This window comes from Lithobates pipiens, unplaced genomic scaffold, assembly GCF_037356315.1.
Source record: "Lithobates pipiens isolate NorthernLeopardFrog02 unplaced genomic scaffold, aLitPip1_a1.2 Scaffold_8, whole genome shotgun sequence".
Lineage (NCBI taxonomy): Eukaryota > Metazoa > Chordata > Amphibia > Anura > Ranidae > Lithobates > Lithobates pipiens.
In genome coordinates this window covers 592,404,648-592,422,296 of record NW_027507903.1, presented here as the reverse complement: position 1 = coordinate 592,422,296, position 17,649 = coordinate 592,404,648, and the positions used below count along the sequence as shown (strand labels likewise).

At 38.2% G+C, this 17,649-nt stretch overlaps 1 protein-coding gene across 3 annotated transcripts in view; it reads left to right on the top strand.

Annotated features, from left to right (window-relative positions):
- The window catches only part of LOC143961241 (complement C3-like), a 649,911-nt gene that overhangs the window by 346,213 nt on the left and 286,049 nt on the right, over positions 1-17,649 (top strand). For all 3 annotated transcript variants that reach the window (XM_077470478.1, XM_077470476.1, XM_077470477.1), the window contains one exon: positions 9,688-9,711. In XM_077470478.1, the coding sequence (XP_077326604.1) occupies positions 9,688-9,711 (24 nt within the window). The remainder of the gene's footprint in view (positions 1-9,687; positions 9,712-17,649) is intronic.

The window sequence follows — 17,649 nt, the reverse complement described above, 5'->3', positions numbered from 1 at the left end:
TATTATTCTAAATTCATAATTCGGCACTTATAGGTGTTATAATATATTTATGGCAAGCTTGCAAAACATATTTGGTTTTATGATTAATCATAATAAATAGTATGTGTGAATGACCTTGAACAAGTGTTCAGTGAAACATATCCTCATCTAAAGCTGAGTTAGTAATAAGTTTCTGATGTAGCCAATTTGAGTATGACATATATGGTATCTTGGTACAGAATGTCATGAGAAGACAAAATAGACATGTGTCTATGTAGCCAAAGCAATGATACATTATGGATTATATCTTATTAAAATAAGTTTATAGTAGTCTCAGTCATGTTAATACATATTAGTATATAGTTACTTAATGTAAAGTTGCTAATATGTGTTCATATTATGTAAATGTAAGGTTATGACATTATATGAACAAGCACATTATGTCAAGTATGGAGTGTTACATGTGAGCTTGTCAATCAAGCTCCATATGACTCTCTGAGTTAGTATCTACTTTTGGATCGCACATTGCGGAAGTTAGCAGACATGAATGTGTGACATACAAGGTTCTAAGTTTGTGAGGTTATGACGTTCACATGTAATATTTAAACCAAAGTTTCAAGATTGAAGGGGGCACTCACACGGACACTCACTCACACTCAGACACCCACACACACTCCCACTAAAGATATGATACTGACATATTCACACAGAGACTGATGACTTGGGACAACTGAATTCTGCCAGAAGTCTAAGAACGTAATTTCCTGTTTCTTCTTGGAGGACACACCAGGTCAATATGGACAGAATGCAGCACCATTGAAACACACATGCTTTCATAAGCTTATTACAGCTTTATAACTATTCTATTTCATATATTTTTACCTACACTAAACTGAACTATTATACTTTTTACATTGTATTTATGATGCCAACTGTGTGACAAATAAACTCACACTTTCTTTTAAGTCAGTTTGACTATCAATGCTATTGATTCGGAAACGCCTCTGAGATAAAAGAATATTAGACATAAATAATATTCTTACAGCGGCGAGCCAGACACTTCCGTCATTTCTCAATTTTTACGGAAATCTCGATCCTTGCTGAGGGGGGAGAGATTAGCGCAGTCTTGCGAATATTCAAGTCTCGAGAAAAAAGACGGTTCAGAACCTATCAACCAAGAGGGGTTTGTGTTGCATCCGATGTGGTCAACAGTCCAGTATCAGACGGTTGAAGACGAGAAATTCTTCTAAATACGGTGAGTAAAAGTTATGGAATTTATTGATGAAATTGCTAGAGAAAGCAAACTAGAGTTTAAAAATGTGTCTTTTTATCCAAATGACAGTGACTTATGGGCATATATGTACAATGAATGTTTACAAGCCAATTTGCAGATAGAGAAAAATAAATTTACTGTTAAAAAAGAGCGTAAAAAGATATCGAACATTTTGAACCTAGTGAGGATATTTAATAAGATGATTATTAATATTTTACCTGCCAAAAATGTGTGTACACTAAAGCAGACAGAAACTAACAATGTACAGAACACAGGAATACATGAAAATGTGTCCCAAGATTCTCTTAGTTGTCCAAACTGTGAGATTTTTTGTAATTACATAGAGAATCTTGAAGAACAATTAGAATCTAAAAAAATGATTTTGCCAGAGTTACAAAATGACAGTAGACAGGTTGCTGTAATAACTACAGATGACAAAAAGACTGTATCCAAGTCTAAGCTACCTTCTTATATACCGGAAAATTCGGATATGGAGAATGTTGATGCTACTAATGAAGTAGAAATGAAACATAAAAACTTATTATGTAGAACTGCAAAACTAAAGTTGCAAATACATGACCAACTTATGAAAGTTTTAAAAGATTTTCCAATTTATGACATTGAGGCAACTGTATTTTCCCATTGGGATTTATTTGAAATGTTTGCGGATCGTTTTAATCTGTCAAATGATCAGCGCAATTACATATTTCAGTTGTGGATTCCTGTTCATTTTGCTAAACGAATTAATTCTACTGTTATTGATGACGAAGGTCAGGAAAAACAAAATGACGTGACAGATAGACTTCGACAATTATTGCTATGTATGACCGGTGAGCAAATACCGACCATAGAAATGTTAGATCTATTACAGACTACTATAGAAGAAGATCCATTTGGGTTTAAAATAAAATTTTGTAAGGTTTATGAAATGATTTTTGGAGTAGATAATGACAATGACCCAGGTTTAAAAATAGCTTTCATAAAAAAATGTAAATACCTTGACCCAACTTCAGTAGCCATAGCACAGGAACGTCAAAATTTAAATGATGTAGTAAGTTTCATTGATAAAATTAGGAGACAATTAAATCAAAGCAATCTCACACACGAGGTAGCTATAATTCAATGTGACAAAAATAGTCAGGCTGCAGACATGTCAGAAACGACAGGTCATAGCAGGAATGGCAAGGAGAGCCTATCACGTGTCTTTACTGTCATAGATCTGACCATATGAGAAAACATTGCTGTAAATTTAAGAGAGATTCACAAATAAAAACTAAAGATATGGAGAATGAAAAATCAGCTTTTGTACAACCTGTTTTTTCATGTCAAGATAAAATTTTGACTGAATTGCCTTATGCCACAGAAGTCAAACAGGTCAGTAATTTGACTGTTAACAGCAGTTCAGACAACACTGTCACTGAAAGAGAAGGTTTATTGCCATTGCCAAAAATAGAATCCCATCGCCATTCAATTTCTCTGCCATTACAATATGTAGCACCAATTATTTTGGACAAGAATGGTAGACCATATATACAATGTTTGCTGAATGGTAAAAATATTAATTGTCTCATTGACAGTGGATCTGAGATTAGCCTTATCAGAGAAAACATACCTGTGAAACCAAATTCTCCTATGTGCAATATAGTGGGTTTTAATAATACAGGTAATTCCACTGCTAGACAGGTATCTAATGTAACATTTGAGGTACCTGGATTAGTGAAAACTAAAATTACCTTTGGGTCTGTCACAAAGTAGAGAATATACTTGGCATTGATGTAATCAATGAACAAAAGTGGGTGATTGATTTGACAAATAAAAGTATTTGGAAAGATCCATCTATGCCCAAATCAGTGCTTATTGATCCCTCTGTATACAGTAATGTTGGTTCCATTACCAATATGTCTACAATACAAAAGTGGCCTGATGTTGATGGTAATTGTGCTTTAAAGGAAGTGGTACAAAGTTTTCCAAGTTTGTGGTCAAAGTTTAAAAATTATATTGGAACTTTGAAAAATACCGAATTGAATATTGAGGGAAAAGATCCAGAACCCCTTAGTCAGTATGAGTTACCACTAGAATCAATTGGTCCACTTTCTGCCATTATTCAAGAGTTTGTACAACTTGGAATCGAAAAGAAAGCTAAATCAGTGGTAAATAACTGTATTTGGCCTATCAAAAATACTGATAATTCATATTCTTTATCAGTTGACTTGCGAACATTGAATAAACACATCACAAATAACCCAGTTCTTCCTGATAAATCTAATATAAAGTTAAATTTGAATGCTGAGGACAAAGTATTCTCTGTACTAGAAATCGCTAATATCCATTTTTCCGTTCCTTTAACGAATAGTTGTCAGTACAAATTTGCATTCACATTCAGAAAAGAGACTTATACATTCACTCGATTAATACCTGGCCTAGGTATTGGTGATGGTATAGTTCATGAAACTATAGCAAAAATACTTTCAAAATTTTCTAGGCCAGACTGCATTTGTCAGCATGTGGATACGATTTTGCTACTCAGTACTCAGAATATCGATGAACATATTGCTCTTTTGTCTGAGTTGTTTATGATGTTACAAGCTGAAGGTTTAAAATTAAACACGGCGAAAGTTCAGCTGATGAAAAGTCAAGTGAAATTCCTTCACATGCAAATTAGTCAAGGAAAGAGACAATTGTTGCAAGAAACAGTTAGAGATATCACTGCAATTTCAACTCCAACAACTCATAAGGCATTGCATCAATTTTTGCATAAAATAAATCTTTGCAAAGAGTTTGTACACTGTTTTGCAGAAAAAGTTAATCCACTCTATAACCTTTTGAGAAATAAAGGTAATATAGTTGACCAATGGGGTCCAAAGGAGAAAAATGCCTTTGAACTGTTGAAAAAAGATTTGCAGAATGCTTCAGCATTAAATACAGTAGAGGTTTGTTCTGAAGTATCTTTTGTTTTGAAAACTCATGTATCTGAGAATGCCATCTCAGTAACATTGTCTCGATTACTAAAAGGTAAGGAGAAAATAATTACCTATTTCTCCAGAGTTTTATCAGTTTTGGAAAAAACTTTTGAGTCAGATGTAAAGCAACTGCTAAGTGTTTACTATGCAATTAAAGCTACAGAGAGCATAGTAAAATCAAACAAAATCATTGTACAGACACCTGGCTGCTCACTAAAAGATATTTTTGAGGAAGATAGTTTTAAAGAATGTCGTAAAAGATATCCTCTATGGTTCAGAGCTTTATCATCCAAACACATTCATAAAGATGTCGAAGGAAGACATCTTCAGGAATGTACACCAGCACATGTTTATACAGCTGTATCTGAGAAGTCTTCATCTCAGGTTTCCAGCATAAGAACAGAGAAGGACATAGAATCAGTACTTGTTACTGAAGAACATTCTAACACTAGAATAAAAGCTTCAACACAGAATACAGTTACGCATATTTTTAATCTTTTCGAAATGAGAACAAAGGCATAGTCCATTGTTGTCTCTGGGTGATATAAAACCTTTGTGAAAATATGTATTTATATCATGATTAAAAAGAAATGATGTGTCCTGTCATACCTAAACTTCAGTCATATGTTTTATAGTTGAGGTCATTTTAGACAGGATAAGGACAGTACATGGTCATACAGAAGTTCTCTTTGAAGGAATTACAGGATAGTATTATTTTACATATACCGTATATACTCGAGTATAAGCCGAGATTTTCAGCCTCTTTTTTGAGGCTGAAAGTGCCCCCCTCGGCTTATACTCGAGTCATCGCTGTCTGTCTGCCCGATCAGCGTGTCGAGCAGACAGACAGCGGCCATTCTAGGATTCAAAGGCCGCGCCTCCGTCTCCGCCTTCGCCTGTGATAGGCGGAACACTGAATTTCCCAGCAGTCTGTGTTCCGCCTATCACGGACGTCCTCTCATCCTCGTCCGTAGTATGAGGATGAGCGGACGTCCATGATAGGCGGACCACTGACTGCTGGGAAATTGAGTGTTCCGCCTATCACGGACATCCGATAGGCGGAACACTCAATTTCCCAGCAGTCAGTGGGAAATTGAGTGTTCCGCCTATCACCGACGGAGGCGCGGCTTTTGAATCCTAGAATGGCCACCGACGAAGAGCTGCGGGACGGGCCGGGACGCAGGCCGGGACGGGACGCAGGCCGGGACGCAGGCCGGGACGGGACGCAGGCCGGGACGGGACGCAGGCCGGGACGGGACGCAGGCCGGGACGGGACGCAGGCCGGGACGGACACAGGCTGGACGGACACAGGCTGGACGGACACAGGCTGGACGGACACAGGCAGGCTGGACACAGGTAGGCTGCACGGACACACACACACACACACACACACACACACACACACACACACGGATGCATGGACACACACACACACACGGATGCATGGACACACACACACACACACACGGATGCATGGACACACACACACACGGATGCATGGACACACACAGGGATGGACGACACACAGGGATGGACAGGCATGTCTCACCCTCGGCTTATACACGAGTCAATAATTTTTTCCAGTTTTTTGGGGGTAAATTGGGGACCTCGGCTTATATTCGGGTCGGCCTATACTCGAGTATATACGGTAGTTTAACAAATTCACAAAGTTATTTCCTACAATGCTTTAACATTTGTTGAAAAAATAAAGAAAAAGTTACAAGAATTGAATGTAAATATTTTATGCCTAATTAATGATACTGCATCTCTTTTACAGATATGGCATCTAAAATCAAATAAATATGGAGGATAACAAGTTTCTAGGAAGAGCAAAGAGAATATAAGGAAATTCAAAGTTAAAGAAGAGATCCTCTCGGAAAGAATATTGGACAAAAGATTTATACTTCATATTTATGACTGTTTTATCTTATTCAACAAGGTTTTTCTAACCTAACAGAACTTGAAGAAGAAATTTTAAAGACATTTCATGAAGAAAAAATGAATCAGAAGAAACTTTATCTACTATAGATAAACAATTTAGGACTGAAACATTTATCCACATATACATTTTTTTGATAATCCAATTATTCGGATATTAATGTTAAGTTAGGATTATCATTATTATTTTTATTTATTTTTCCTTATTCATATATTGAATAGTTTTAGGTTACAACTGCACAATCATTCTAGTTAGTAGAACATCTTTTGTTCATAATTTAGGAAACATATCATTCTTAATAGAACTATGGAAAGTTATGACAAGTTTTAGAGTGTAAAGTATATTTCCAAAGAGCCTAAATATTATTTGAGCACAAATATGGAAATATATTATTCCATCATTTATTTTATTATTAATAATAATAATAATAATAATAATAATAATAATAATAATAATTATTATTAATAATTGTTGATATGAGTCATGATTATGTTATACTTAAAAAAAAAATATATATATATATATATATATATATATATATATATATATATATATATATATAATACTATTATTTTAAGATTTTTAATAGATAGATCTAAGAGGAGTTAAAAGTAAAGAGAATAGCATTTAGAATGAGAGTTATTTCTGGCTGCTTCAGTTCTGAGGAATATTGTATCCGATCATTTGATACAAGGATGAGTGAATGTGACATAAATGATGTTATGAATGTATTAAATAAATTTGATATGATTAATCATAATTCAGGGGGGATTGTTAGAATATTATTCCAAATTCATAATTCGGCACTTATAGGTGTTATGATATATTTATGGCAAGCTTGCAAAACATATTTGGTTTTATGATTAATCATAATAAATAGTATGTGTGAATGACCTTGAACAAGTGTTCAATGAAACATATCCTCATCTAAAGCTGAGTTAGTAATACGTTTCTGATGTAGCCAATTTGAGTATGTCATATATGGTATCTTGGTACAGAATGTCATGAGAAGACAAAAATAGACATGTGTCTATGTAGCCAAAGCAATGATACATTATGGATTATATCTTATTAAAATAAGTTTATAGTAGTCTCAGTCATGTTAATACATATTAGTATATAGTTACTTAATGTAAAGTTGCTAATATGTGTTCATATTATGTAAATGTAAGGTTATGACATTATATGAACAAGCACATTATGTCAAGTATGGAGTGTTACATGTGAGCTTGTCAATCAAGCTCCATATGACTCTCTGAGTTAGTATCTACTTTTGGATCGCACATTGCGGAAGTTAGCAGACATGAATGTGTGACATACAAGGTTCTAAGTTTGTGAGGTTATGACGTTCACATGTAATATTTAAACCAAAGTTTCAAGATTGAAGGGGGCACTCACACGGACACTCACTCACACTCAGACACCCACACACACTCCCACTAAAGATATGATACTGACATATTCACACAGAGACTGATGACTTGGGACAGCTGAATTCTGCCAGAAGTCTAAGAACGTCATTTCCTGTTTCTTCTTGGAGGACACACGAGGTCAATATGGACAGAATGCAGCACCATTGAAACACACATGCTTTCATAAGCTTATTACAGCTTTATAACTATTCTATTTCATATATTTTTACCTACACTGAACTGAACTATTATACTTTTTACATTGTATTTATGATGCCAACTGTGTGACAAATAAACTCAAACTTTCTTTTAAGTCAGTTTGACTATCAATGCTATTGATTCGGAAACGCCTCTGAGATACAAGAATATAGATATTTTTAATATTCTTCAGTGACTGTGCAGTCCGCACATGTCATGCTGTCCCTTCACTGATGCTCTGCTCCGGGACTCCCTTTACTGACACTTCACAACATTTCTTTTCTTCAGTGAGATCCATGTTTAAAACCGTTGTGTGGCAACAAGACAATAGTCCTTTTTTTTTTTTTACTCTCCACTGAAAATAAATCACGAGAGCAATAAAAGCGCCCACCATTCATTACTGTAGATCATGGGTCAGCAACCTTTTTTCAACTTAAGGGCCGGATTCAATGTAAGTGAATGCACGGAGGGCCGTAGTCACCTGCTAATAAATGAAGATGATAATCTAGACCCCTTTATATTGCACAGCCCCCCCTTGCATATTACACCGCACCCTTCACATCACACAGCCCTCCACCATATCACACTTTAAAATTGTGCACACTCATGGAATAGTGACAAACTATGGTACTTAAAAATTTCCATAGGTGACGCTTTAAAAATTTCTACAGATAACCAGTTTTTAAGATACCTCACATGTGTGGTTTGAACGCTGTTCACATTTGCAGTCATGACTTACATATGCAATCGCTCCTGCGTGTTAGCACGGAGGGATGGGGCGCTTTACTTTTTTTTTTTTTTTTTATAAAATTTTTTTTTTTTACACTGTCCCTTTAAAAAAATATCTGATCACTTTTATTGCTGTCAGGAGGAATGTAAACATCCCTTGTGACAGTAATAGGCAGGTACTCTTGGAGGGATCTGTGGTCTATAAAACCCCAAATCCCTCCTTTGCACTTAAAAGCATTTAAAATGAAAAGTTTGGCTGTTTTGAATGCTGATATTTTTTTTTTTATTTGCCGCCTTTTATGCCGCGTACGTACGAGCGGATTTTCCGTCTGAAAAATCTTGGATGGTTTTTCCGACGGAATTCCGCTCAAGCTTGGCTTGCATACACACGGTCACACAAAGGTTCTCTGAACTTTCGCCCATCAAGAACGCAGTGATGTACAACACTACGACGAGCTGAGAAAATGCAGTTCAATGCTTCGGAGCATGCGTCGAATTGTTTCCGAGCCTACGTAGGAATTTTGCGTGTCGGAATTGGTACAGATGATTGAATTTCCGATCAAAACTTTTTCCGACCGAAAAATTGAGAACATGCTCTCAATCTTTTGCTGGCGGGAATTCGGCCAGCAAAAGTCCGATGGAGCATACACACGGTCGCATTTTCTGACCAAAAGCTCTCATCAGTCTTTTGCTGGCCGAATTTCCGATCGTGTCTACGGGGCATAAGTCTTCTGTAAACCAGAAGTGATGCCATGACATCGCTTCCAGGTCACTGGATCCGAGACCAGATCAAAGCTGATTCCGACATCATTCGGGTCTCAGGCTGGCCGGCGGACGTGATCGCTGGTGGGAGGGGAGAGCCCGGGCGAGCCATGGAAGGCGGAGGGAAGGGGGGGGAGTCCTCTCCCCGCTGCTTGAGATAACAGCTGAGCGGCTTCTTAGCCTCATCGGCTGTTATCCCAAGAAATCTGACTGGGGTTAAAATTTCTGCTGGCCAGGTGCGTGTAAATTCCTCACATGCACTGATGGACCGGACATTTAGCGGCAACGGGCCGGGTGCGGCCCACAGGCCGTAGGATGCCGACCACTGCTGTAGATCCTCAGTGTATTACAGAAAGGTACGGGAATACAAGGTGTTGTAATATTGTAAAAGTTACATTGAAACTTTAATTCTTAATTTCTTTATTTGTTTTTTAGGAAAAGAAGTAAACGTGATACTTGGTAAGAATATTATATAGTTTAGAATCTCTACAAATTTGCTTGATAAATGTATAATGTATACAATATATTGGATGAACATCCAAATCCAAAAACCATTGGCATTAAAGTGATTGTAAAGTCTTTTTTTTTTAAAAATAACAAGCATGTTTTACTTACCTCCTCTGTGCAGTTGGTTTTGCACAGAGCAGCCCAGATCCTCCTTTTCTGGGGTCCCTTTTTGCTGCTCCTGCCCCTTCCCTCCTGTACAGTGCCCCCACAGCAAGTAGCTTGCTATCAGGGCACCCGAGCTGAGCTGCAGCTCCGTTTGTCTAATTAGATACACGGAGCTGCCATACGGCCCTGCCTCCACTATCCCCTGATTGGCTAACTGACTTTGATTGACCAGCACCAATAGCGCTGCTGCTGTGTCTCAGCCAATCACTTCAGTCAGTGTGCCGTTACCAACGGCCCAGGCGCACATGCACGGGAGTAACATCATCGTGGCTCCGACCAATCACAGTGCGGGAGCCGCGATACCTGGAAGTAACCCCCGGGAGAGATGTCCCCGGCCGGAGGGGGGTATGAGGACAGCTGTGGGTGCTTCGATGTGAGGTAAGTAACTATGCATATTAGCTTATTATACCTTTGTCTTGCAGGGTGTTTTTCTTTTTTTTCTTTTGGATAGGGTTTACAACCACTTTAATATGGAGTTGTCCCTTCCATTTCCCCCTTTAGTGGCTATAAATGGCATCTGAGAAGGCTTTTCCCCCATTTCTGAATCACCCCAAAAGCCTGAAACATGCATCAATGAGAATCCCTGACTACTCACAAAATGACTCTTGTTGTCCCCCTTAAAGTGACCACAACCCAAACAGCTTTTAGGATCTATGCACCCTGTGCTCCTTTTGGACAAAAAACATGGTAAAAGCCATATTTTTATAAGTGTGTATATGTTCCCATGCGTTTATGAGCGTTTGGTGTTAATGCATTCTGTTGGCCAGAATATTAATCTATTCTGGCCATTAAAATGCATAAATGCGTGGCATCCCAGTCTTAGTCCATAGGGTTCAATATTGAGTTGGCCCACCCTTTGCAGGTATAACAACTTCAAGTGTGTCTATGGGAATGTTTGACCGTTCTTCCAGAAGCACATTTCTGAGGTCAGGCACTGATGTGGACAAGAAGGCCTGGCTCGCAGTCTCAAATTCATTCCAAAGGTGTTCTATCAGGTTGAGGTCAGGACTCTATGCAGGCCAGTCAAGTTCTTCACCCCAATCTTGCTCATCCTTGTCTTTATAGACCTTGCTTTGTGCGCTGGTACGCAGTCATGTTGAAACAGGAAGGAGCCATCCCCAAACTGTTCCCACAAAATTGGCAGCATGAGATTGTCCAAAATGTCTTGGTATGCTGATGCCTTGAGCGTTCCCAAGCCCAACCCCTGAAAAACAGCCCCACACCATAATACCCCTTCCACCAAATAAATCGGACCATGATTTAGTTCCAAATCCACTTACAACTACATTTCAAGGAGCGAGATGCCTGATTGACAGCGCTTGTGTTGTGGTCTATGCACTTTCCGGCCACAAGCACTAGATGTGGACACCTCCAGATCTAGGGTCCACTAAGGATTTAGAACATTTCCATATCTCCCAACTTTTTGAGATGGGAATGAGGGACACCTATCAGCAAAAGTATGCAGGCATAGGACACGCCCCTTGCCACATCCCCTTAAAGGAGAATTGTACAAAAAAAAAAATCAAGATTGATTAAACCCACAAGTGCTTTTTACCACTACTATTCCTTTATATTGGCTTTTGGAATTTACAAACGCAGCAATTTAGAAATCAAATGAAAGGTTTAGCGCTGGAAAACACTTTTTGATAGCTAAAAAGTTCATTTTATATATATCTATAAATGAGGACGAATGAGGGACAGAGGGACATTGCCCCAAATCATGGAAAATTGGGAGCGATGCATTTCACAGTATAATGAAGTTATGAAGAGGTGAAATGTCAGTGTGGGCTCAGACTGCAGAGATGGATCACGTGTCATCACTCCTAGAAACAGGGACATGGGGGGGGGGTTATTTACGAAAGGCAAATCCACTTTGCACTGCAAGTGCACTTGGAAGTGCAGTCGCTCTCAATCTAAGGGGTAGATCTGAAATGAGGGGAAGCTCTGCTGATTTTATCATCCAATCATGTGCAAGCTAAAATGCTGTTTTGTTTTCCTTGCATGTCCCCCTCGGATCTACAGCAACTTTACTTCCATGTGCACTTGCAGTGCAAAGTGGATTTTCCTTTAGTAAATAATGGTGATGGCCGAACTGTTCGCCCGGCGGTCGTTTCGCAGCGAATTTTGCGTGTTCATGATTCCCCCGATCTGCGGACTATTGCCGCTGCTCGCCCAGCGGACATATGTGTTTACAGTGTGAAAGAACTTTGACCCATGATGACACATCCATCATGGGGTACAGGACAGCCAATTGAGACATTTCAGCACATGGACAATTGGACATTCCCCTTACCTTATAAATAGACCTTATCTGGTGGCCATTTTACATTCTGTCTTATGTCATTGTAGGGAGAGGTTGCTGTGTGCAGCAAGGAGAAACTGTAGTGACACAAATCACTAGCTATTAGGTCCACAAAAGTCCTTTTAATGACTGGTATAAGTGTAGTACAGTATATAGGGTTCAGTGCACTGCTGTGCTGGTGATTGCAGCAGCTTGTCTTTTGTCAGTGTAGGGAGGGACAGGACGCCGTGTGCAGCAGGGACAGTCAGTTTAATCCAGCTAGCTATTACTATTAGGTCCACAAAGGTCCTTTTAAGGACTGGTATAGATGTACAGTATATAGGGTTGTACACGTATAATATACTTTCTTCCAAATATAGAAAGAATATTATACTTGACTGCTGCCTGATTCTGCAGCTGTCTTTTATCAGTGTAGGGACTGAGGGACAGTCTGCAAATCACTAGCTACTAGGTCCACAAAGGTCCTTGTAAGGACTGGTATAGGTGTACAATATATAGGGTGCTGGTGCAGGGCTGTGCTGCAGATTACTGCCCTATTCTGCAGCAGTCCTTTATCAGTGTAGGGACTGAGGGACAGTCTGCAAATCACTAGCTACTAGGTCCACAAAGGTTCTTGTAAGGACTGGTATAGGTGTACAATATATAGAGTGCTGGTGCAGGGCTGTACTGCAGATTACTGCCCTATTCTGCAGCAGTCCTTTATCTGTGTAGGGACTGAGGGACAGTCTGCAAATCACTAGCTACTAGGTCCACAAAGGTCCTTGTAAGGACTGGTATAGGTGTACAATATATAGGGTGCTGGTACATGGCTGTGCTGCAGATTACTGCTGGTTTCTGCATCAGTCTTTTATCAGTGTAGGGACTGAGGTACAGTCTGCAAATCACTAGCTACTAGGTCCACAAAAGTCCTTGTAAGGACTGGTAAAGGTGTACTATTTGGTGTGCAGTATATAGGTGTGTAATACACGTATAAAATACTTGCGCATACAGAAAGCATAGTATAGTGCAATTCCACTGTGCAGCATTGTGACTGCTGAGCGGTTCTGCAGCCATACTACAAAGAGTGACAAACGCAATAAAAAAATAAGTATTATAACTGGTGTGATAGACCAGTGGCCCCCAAAAATGACAGATTGAAGCGGGTGTTATATACCTTCTTCCATATACATGCTGCACTTCTCTAGAGACTTTTGTCACAGGGTCATTTAAAAATGACAGGCAGAGGTAGAGGCAGGCCATTCGGCAGGGGCGGTAGGGGTAGGGCAGGAGCAACAGGCTTGATCCAAAGTGGCAAATTGCAGAAAGTGCATGCGATTACATCAAAGGACGCACCAGACTTGGTTGAGTGGCTCACTCCGCCTTACTCTTCTGCACCCTCCTCATCCTCTCGATCTGCACCCTCTTCTTCACTCTCTGCTATGTGCACCCCCAAAGACATTACCACCAACACCACCATATACCTTCCGCTTGAGTCACAGGAATTATTTTCTGATCCATATCAAGACATTTCCAATGTGCAGCCACTCTTGGTATTGGATCAGGAAGAGGAGGTAGCAACAACCGCCACTCAGCAGTCTGACGACAGTACCCAGATCAGCCTAAGGAGGAGGTTGGTCCCCGCTGTTGCTGCCTACTCCGAGATCTCTAATTATAGCGGTGGGGAAGGTGACGTCGATGATGACGTGTCTAGTGATGTCACGTGGGTGCCCACAAGAGAGGAAGAGGAGGGGAGTTCAGAGGGAGATATGGACCAGCAGATACGGAGGAGAAGCAGGAAGAACTTAGATTGTACAGGAGGGACAAAGCAGACTGCGAATGTATTAGAAGCGAGGCATCAACCATGTACGATCACATCTGGCGCTCCCAGGATGCCGGCACATGGCTCCGCAGTGTGGGCTTTTTTTAACGTGTCCACTGCTGACAATAGTGTTGACATCTGCAATCTTTGCAGCCAACGCATAAGTCGTGGTAATCCCAACACTCAACTAGGGACGACCGCCTTAAGAAGGCACATGAGCTACCATCACCAAGCCCAGTGGGAGCAACGGAACCCACAAAGCCACACTCCAGGCTCTCACCATCCAGCCTCGTCTTCTACTTCTCCTTCTCCTCTCTCCTCACAATTGTCCTCCACTCCACCTTCCATCACGCCATCCTCACGTTTTTCTGCAAAAAGGCAGGCTTCTGTGGGCCAAATGTTTGAGCGTAAAAAAATTGATGACACTGGATAACCCTTTTGCCCAACGGTTGACGGCTAAACTACTCCGGCCAACTACTGCCATATAAACTGGTGAACTCGGAGGCCTTTCGAAAATTTGTAAAGGAATATATAGAAGAGCGCCAAATCAGTAAAAAGTGCATTTATTTTATACAATTAATAAAAGTCTCACTTACATCCATAATTATTATTGTCCTCCGTTTGATAGTCAAATCACTGTTCCCTTTCGCTGGTGCTGTTACTGGATGAATCCTCCTCCACAGCACACTAGGGGAAGCTCTGCTGTGTTCTGTGATGCACAGAGACTCAGACTGGCTCATAGACAGCGTGTGACGCCAGCCAGGGGGGTACCCAAAAGCACAACGCGTTTCTGAGCTTGCGCAAGCCTCGTTCGGGCATGCGCGCTCCTTTCTCAAGTGCAGGTATAGGCAATGCTGCAGTGGACTGCTCTTAAATAGGAGAGTGAATAGATAATGACAGACAAGATAGCAATTAACCCTATAATCGATGCAAGCTGGCTGAGAGGGTTATACTAATGATAATACTATGGCAAGTGAGTAAAATATATGGTAACGAAGGTGAACTTGAAAAAGGTGAAACGTTTTAGAGAAGAGTTATATATATAGGGAACAAAGAATGTATGTATAAAAGAGTTGTGGAAAATGAACAGAAATGAAAAAAACAATGAAAATGAATAAAAAAAAATAATAATAATTAAAATGAAAAAAATAAAAAATAAAAATAAAAAATAAATAAAAATAAAATAATTTTTTTCAAAAATACTAATAAAATTAATAATGATAATAATAATAAAAATAACAAAAATAGTGATAATAATGGAAATACAATAAAAGTAAAAATAAAAATGAGAATCAAGATGAAAATGAAAATGTAAATAATAATAATAATAATAGGAATAAAAATGATAATAAAAATAAAGATAAATATAAAAATAAAGATAAATATATAAATAAAAAATAAACATGAAAATAACTATAAATATAAAGATGGTAATAGTAAGTATATTTATAGGTGGTAGGTAATTTTGGATCTCAAAAGTATTGATAATAGGCCAAATTGAGGAATGCCTATAGAGATGTTGATAACAACTAAAGGCTTGAATAATGTGAACATCGTAATCATAATGATAACTACAACAATAGTAGTAATAGCAATAATGCTACCACCATTACTCTTACTACTAATCAATCTTGACTGGTTGGAGGTATTATAAATGAAGAAATAACTTCATGTTAATAGCATATGATCATGAGCCCAGTTACAGATAAATGCGACTTAGTCGCATTTTTAAACGCACAACAATGATCTTGATGGTGAAGATACAAGATCAATATATCACAATTGTATGTGAAAACTCACGTCAAGATTGATAGAGGAGAGATCAAACATAATTATATAAAAATCATATACAACATCATTGTCGTGCGTTTAAAAATGCGACTAAGTCGCAGTCTATCTGTAATTGAGCTGATGATTATATGTTATCATCATGAGTTTATTCTTCATTTATAATACCTCCAACCAGTCAAGATTTATTAGTAGTAGTAGTGGTGGTAGTGGTAGCATTATTACTATTACTACTATTGTTGTTGTTATCTCGCTTGTATATTAGTGATCTCATTTCTCTCCTCGTTTCTCTCCTGGAAGGACTGCGATCCCAATGCCAATACCCTTCCCCTCCTCTTCTTGGTATATATATGCATATGGAATACCTTGTTTTTATGTATGTGATTTCTCCTTTTTATGTATATGATTTTTATATAATTATGTTTGATCTTTCCGTTTCTGTACACACAGAACTTGGGTATATATTTTAACTGTGAAGGCTCGTAAACAATTTCCCTTCCTTCCTCCTTTATACATATACCTTTTTATACACATATCTTTTAAACATAATTTAATTGCATCACCTCTATCAATCTTGATGTGAGTTTCCACATACAATTGTGATATATTGATCTTGTATCTCCACCATCAAGATCATTGTCGTGCGTTTAAAAATGCGACTAAGTCGCATTTATCTGTAACTGGGCTCATGATCATATGCTATTAACATGAAGTTATTTCTTCATTTATAATACCTCCAACCAGTCAAGATTGATTAGTAGTAAGAGTAATGGTGGTAGCATTATTGCTATTACTACTATTGTTGTTGTTATCATTATGATTACCATGTTCACATTATTCAAGCCTTTAGTTGTTATCAACATCTCTATAGGCATTCCTCAATTTGGCCTATTATCAATACTTTTGAGATCCAAAATTACCTACCACCTATAAATATACTTACTATTACCATCTTTATATTTATAGTTATTTTCATGTTTATTTTTTATTTTTATATTTATCTTTATTTTTATTATCATTTTTATTCCTATTATTATTATTAATATTATTATTTTCATTTTCATCTTTATTCTCATTTTTTTTTTACTTTTATTTTATTTCCATTATTATCACTATTATTATTATTATTATCATTATTAATTTTATTAGTATTTTTGCAAAAATTTATTTATTTATATATATTTTTTTTTCATTTTTTTTTTTTTATTCATTTTCATTGTTTTTTTCATTTCTGTTAATTTTCCACAACTCTTTTATACATGCATTCTTTGTTCCCTATATATATAACTCTTCTCTAAAACGTTTCACCTTTTTCAAGTTCACCTTCGTTACCATATATTTTACTCACTTGCCATAGTATTATCATTAGTATAACCCTCTCAACCAGCTTGCATCGATTATAGGGTTAATTGCTATCTTGTCTGTCATTATCTATTCACTCTCCTATTTAAGAGCAGTCCACTGCAGCATTGCCTATACCTGCACTTGAGAAAGGAGCGCGCATGCCCGAACGAGGCTTGTGCAAGCTCAGAAACGCATTGTGCTTTTGGGTACCCCCCCCGGCTGACGTCACACGCTGTCTATGAGCCAGTCTGAGTCTCTGTGCATCACAGAACACAGCAGAGCTTCCCCTAGCGTGCTGTGGAGGAGGATTCATCCAGTAACAGCACCAGCGAAAGGGAACAGTGATTTGACTATCAAACGGAGGACAATAATAATTATGGATGTAAGTGAGACTTTTATTAATTGTATAAAATAAATGCACTTTTTACTGATTTGGCGCTCTTCTATATATTCCTTTATTGGTATCCTATTCATGAGATGACTTCACTCTAAG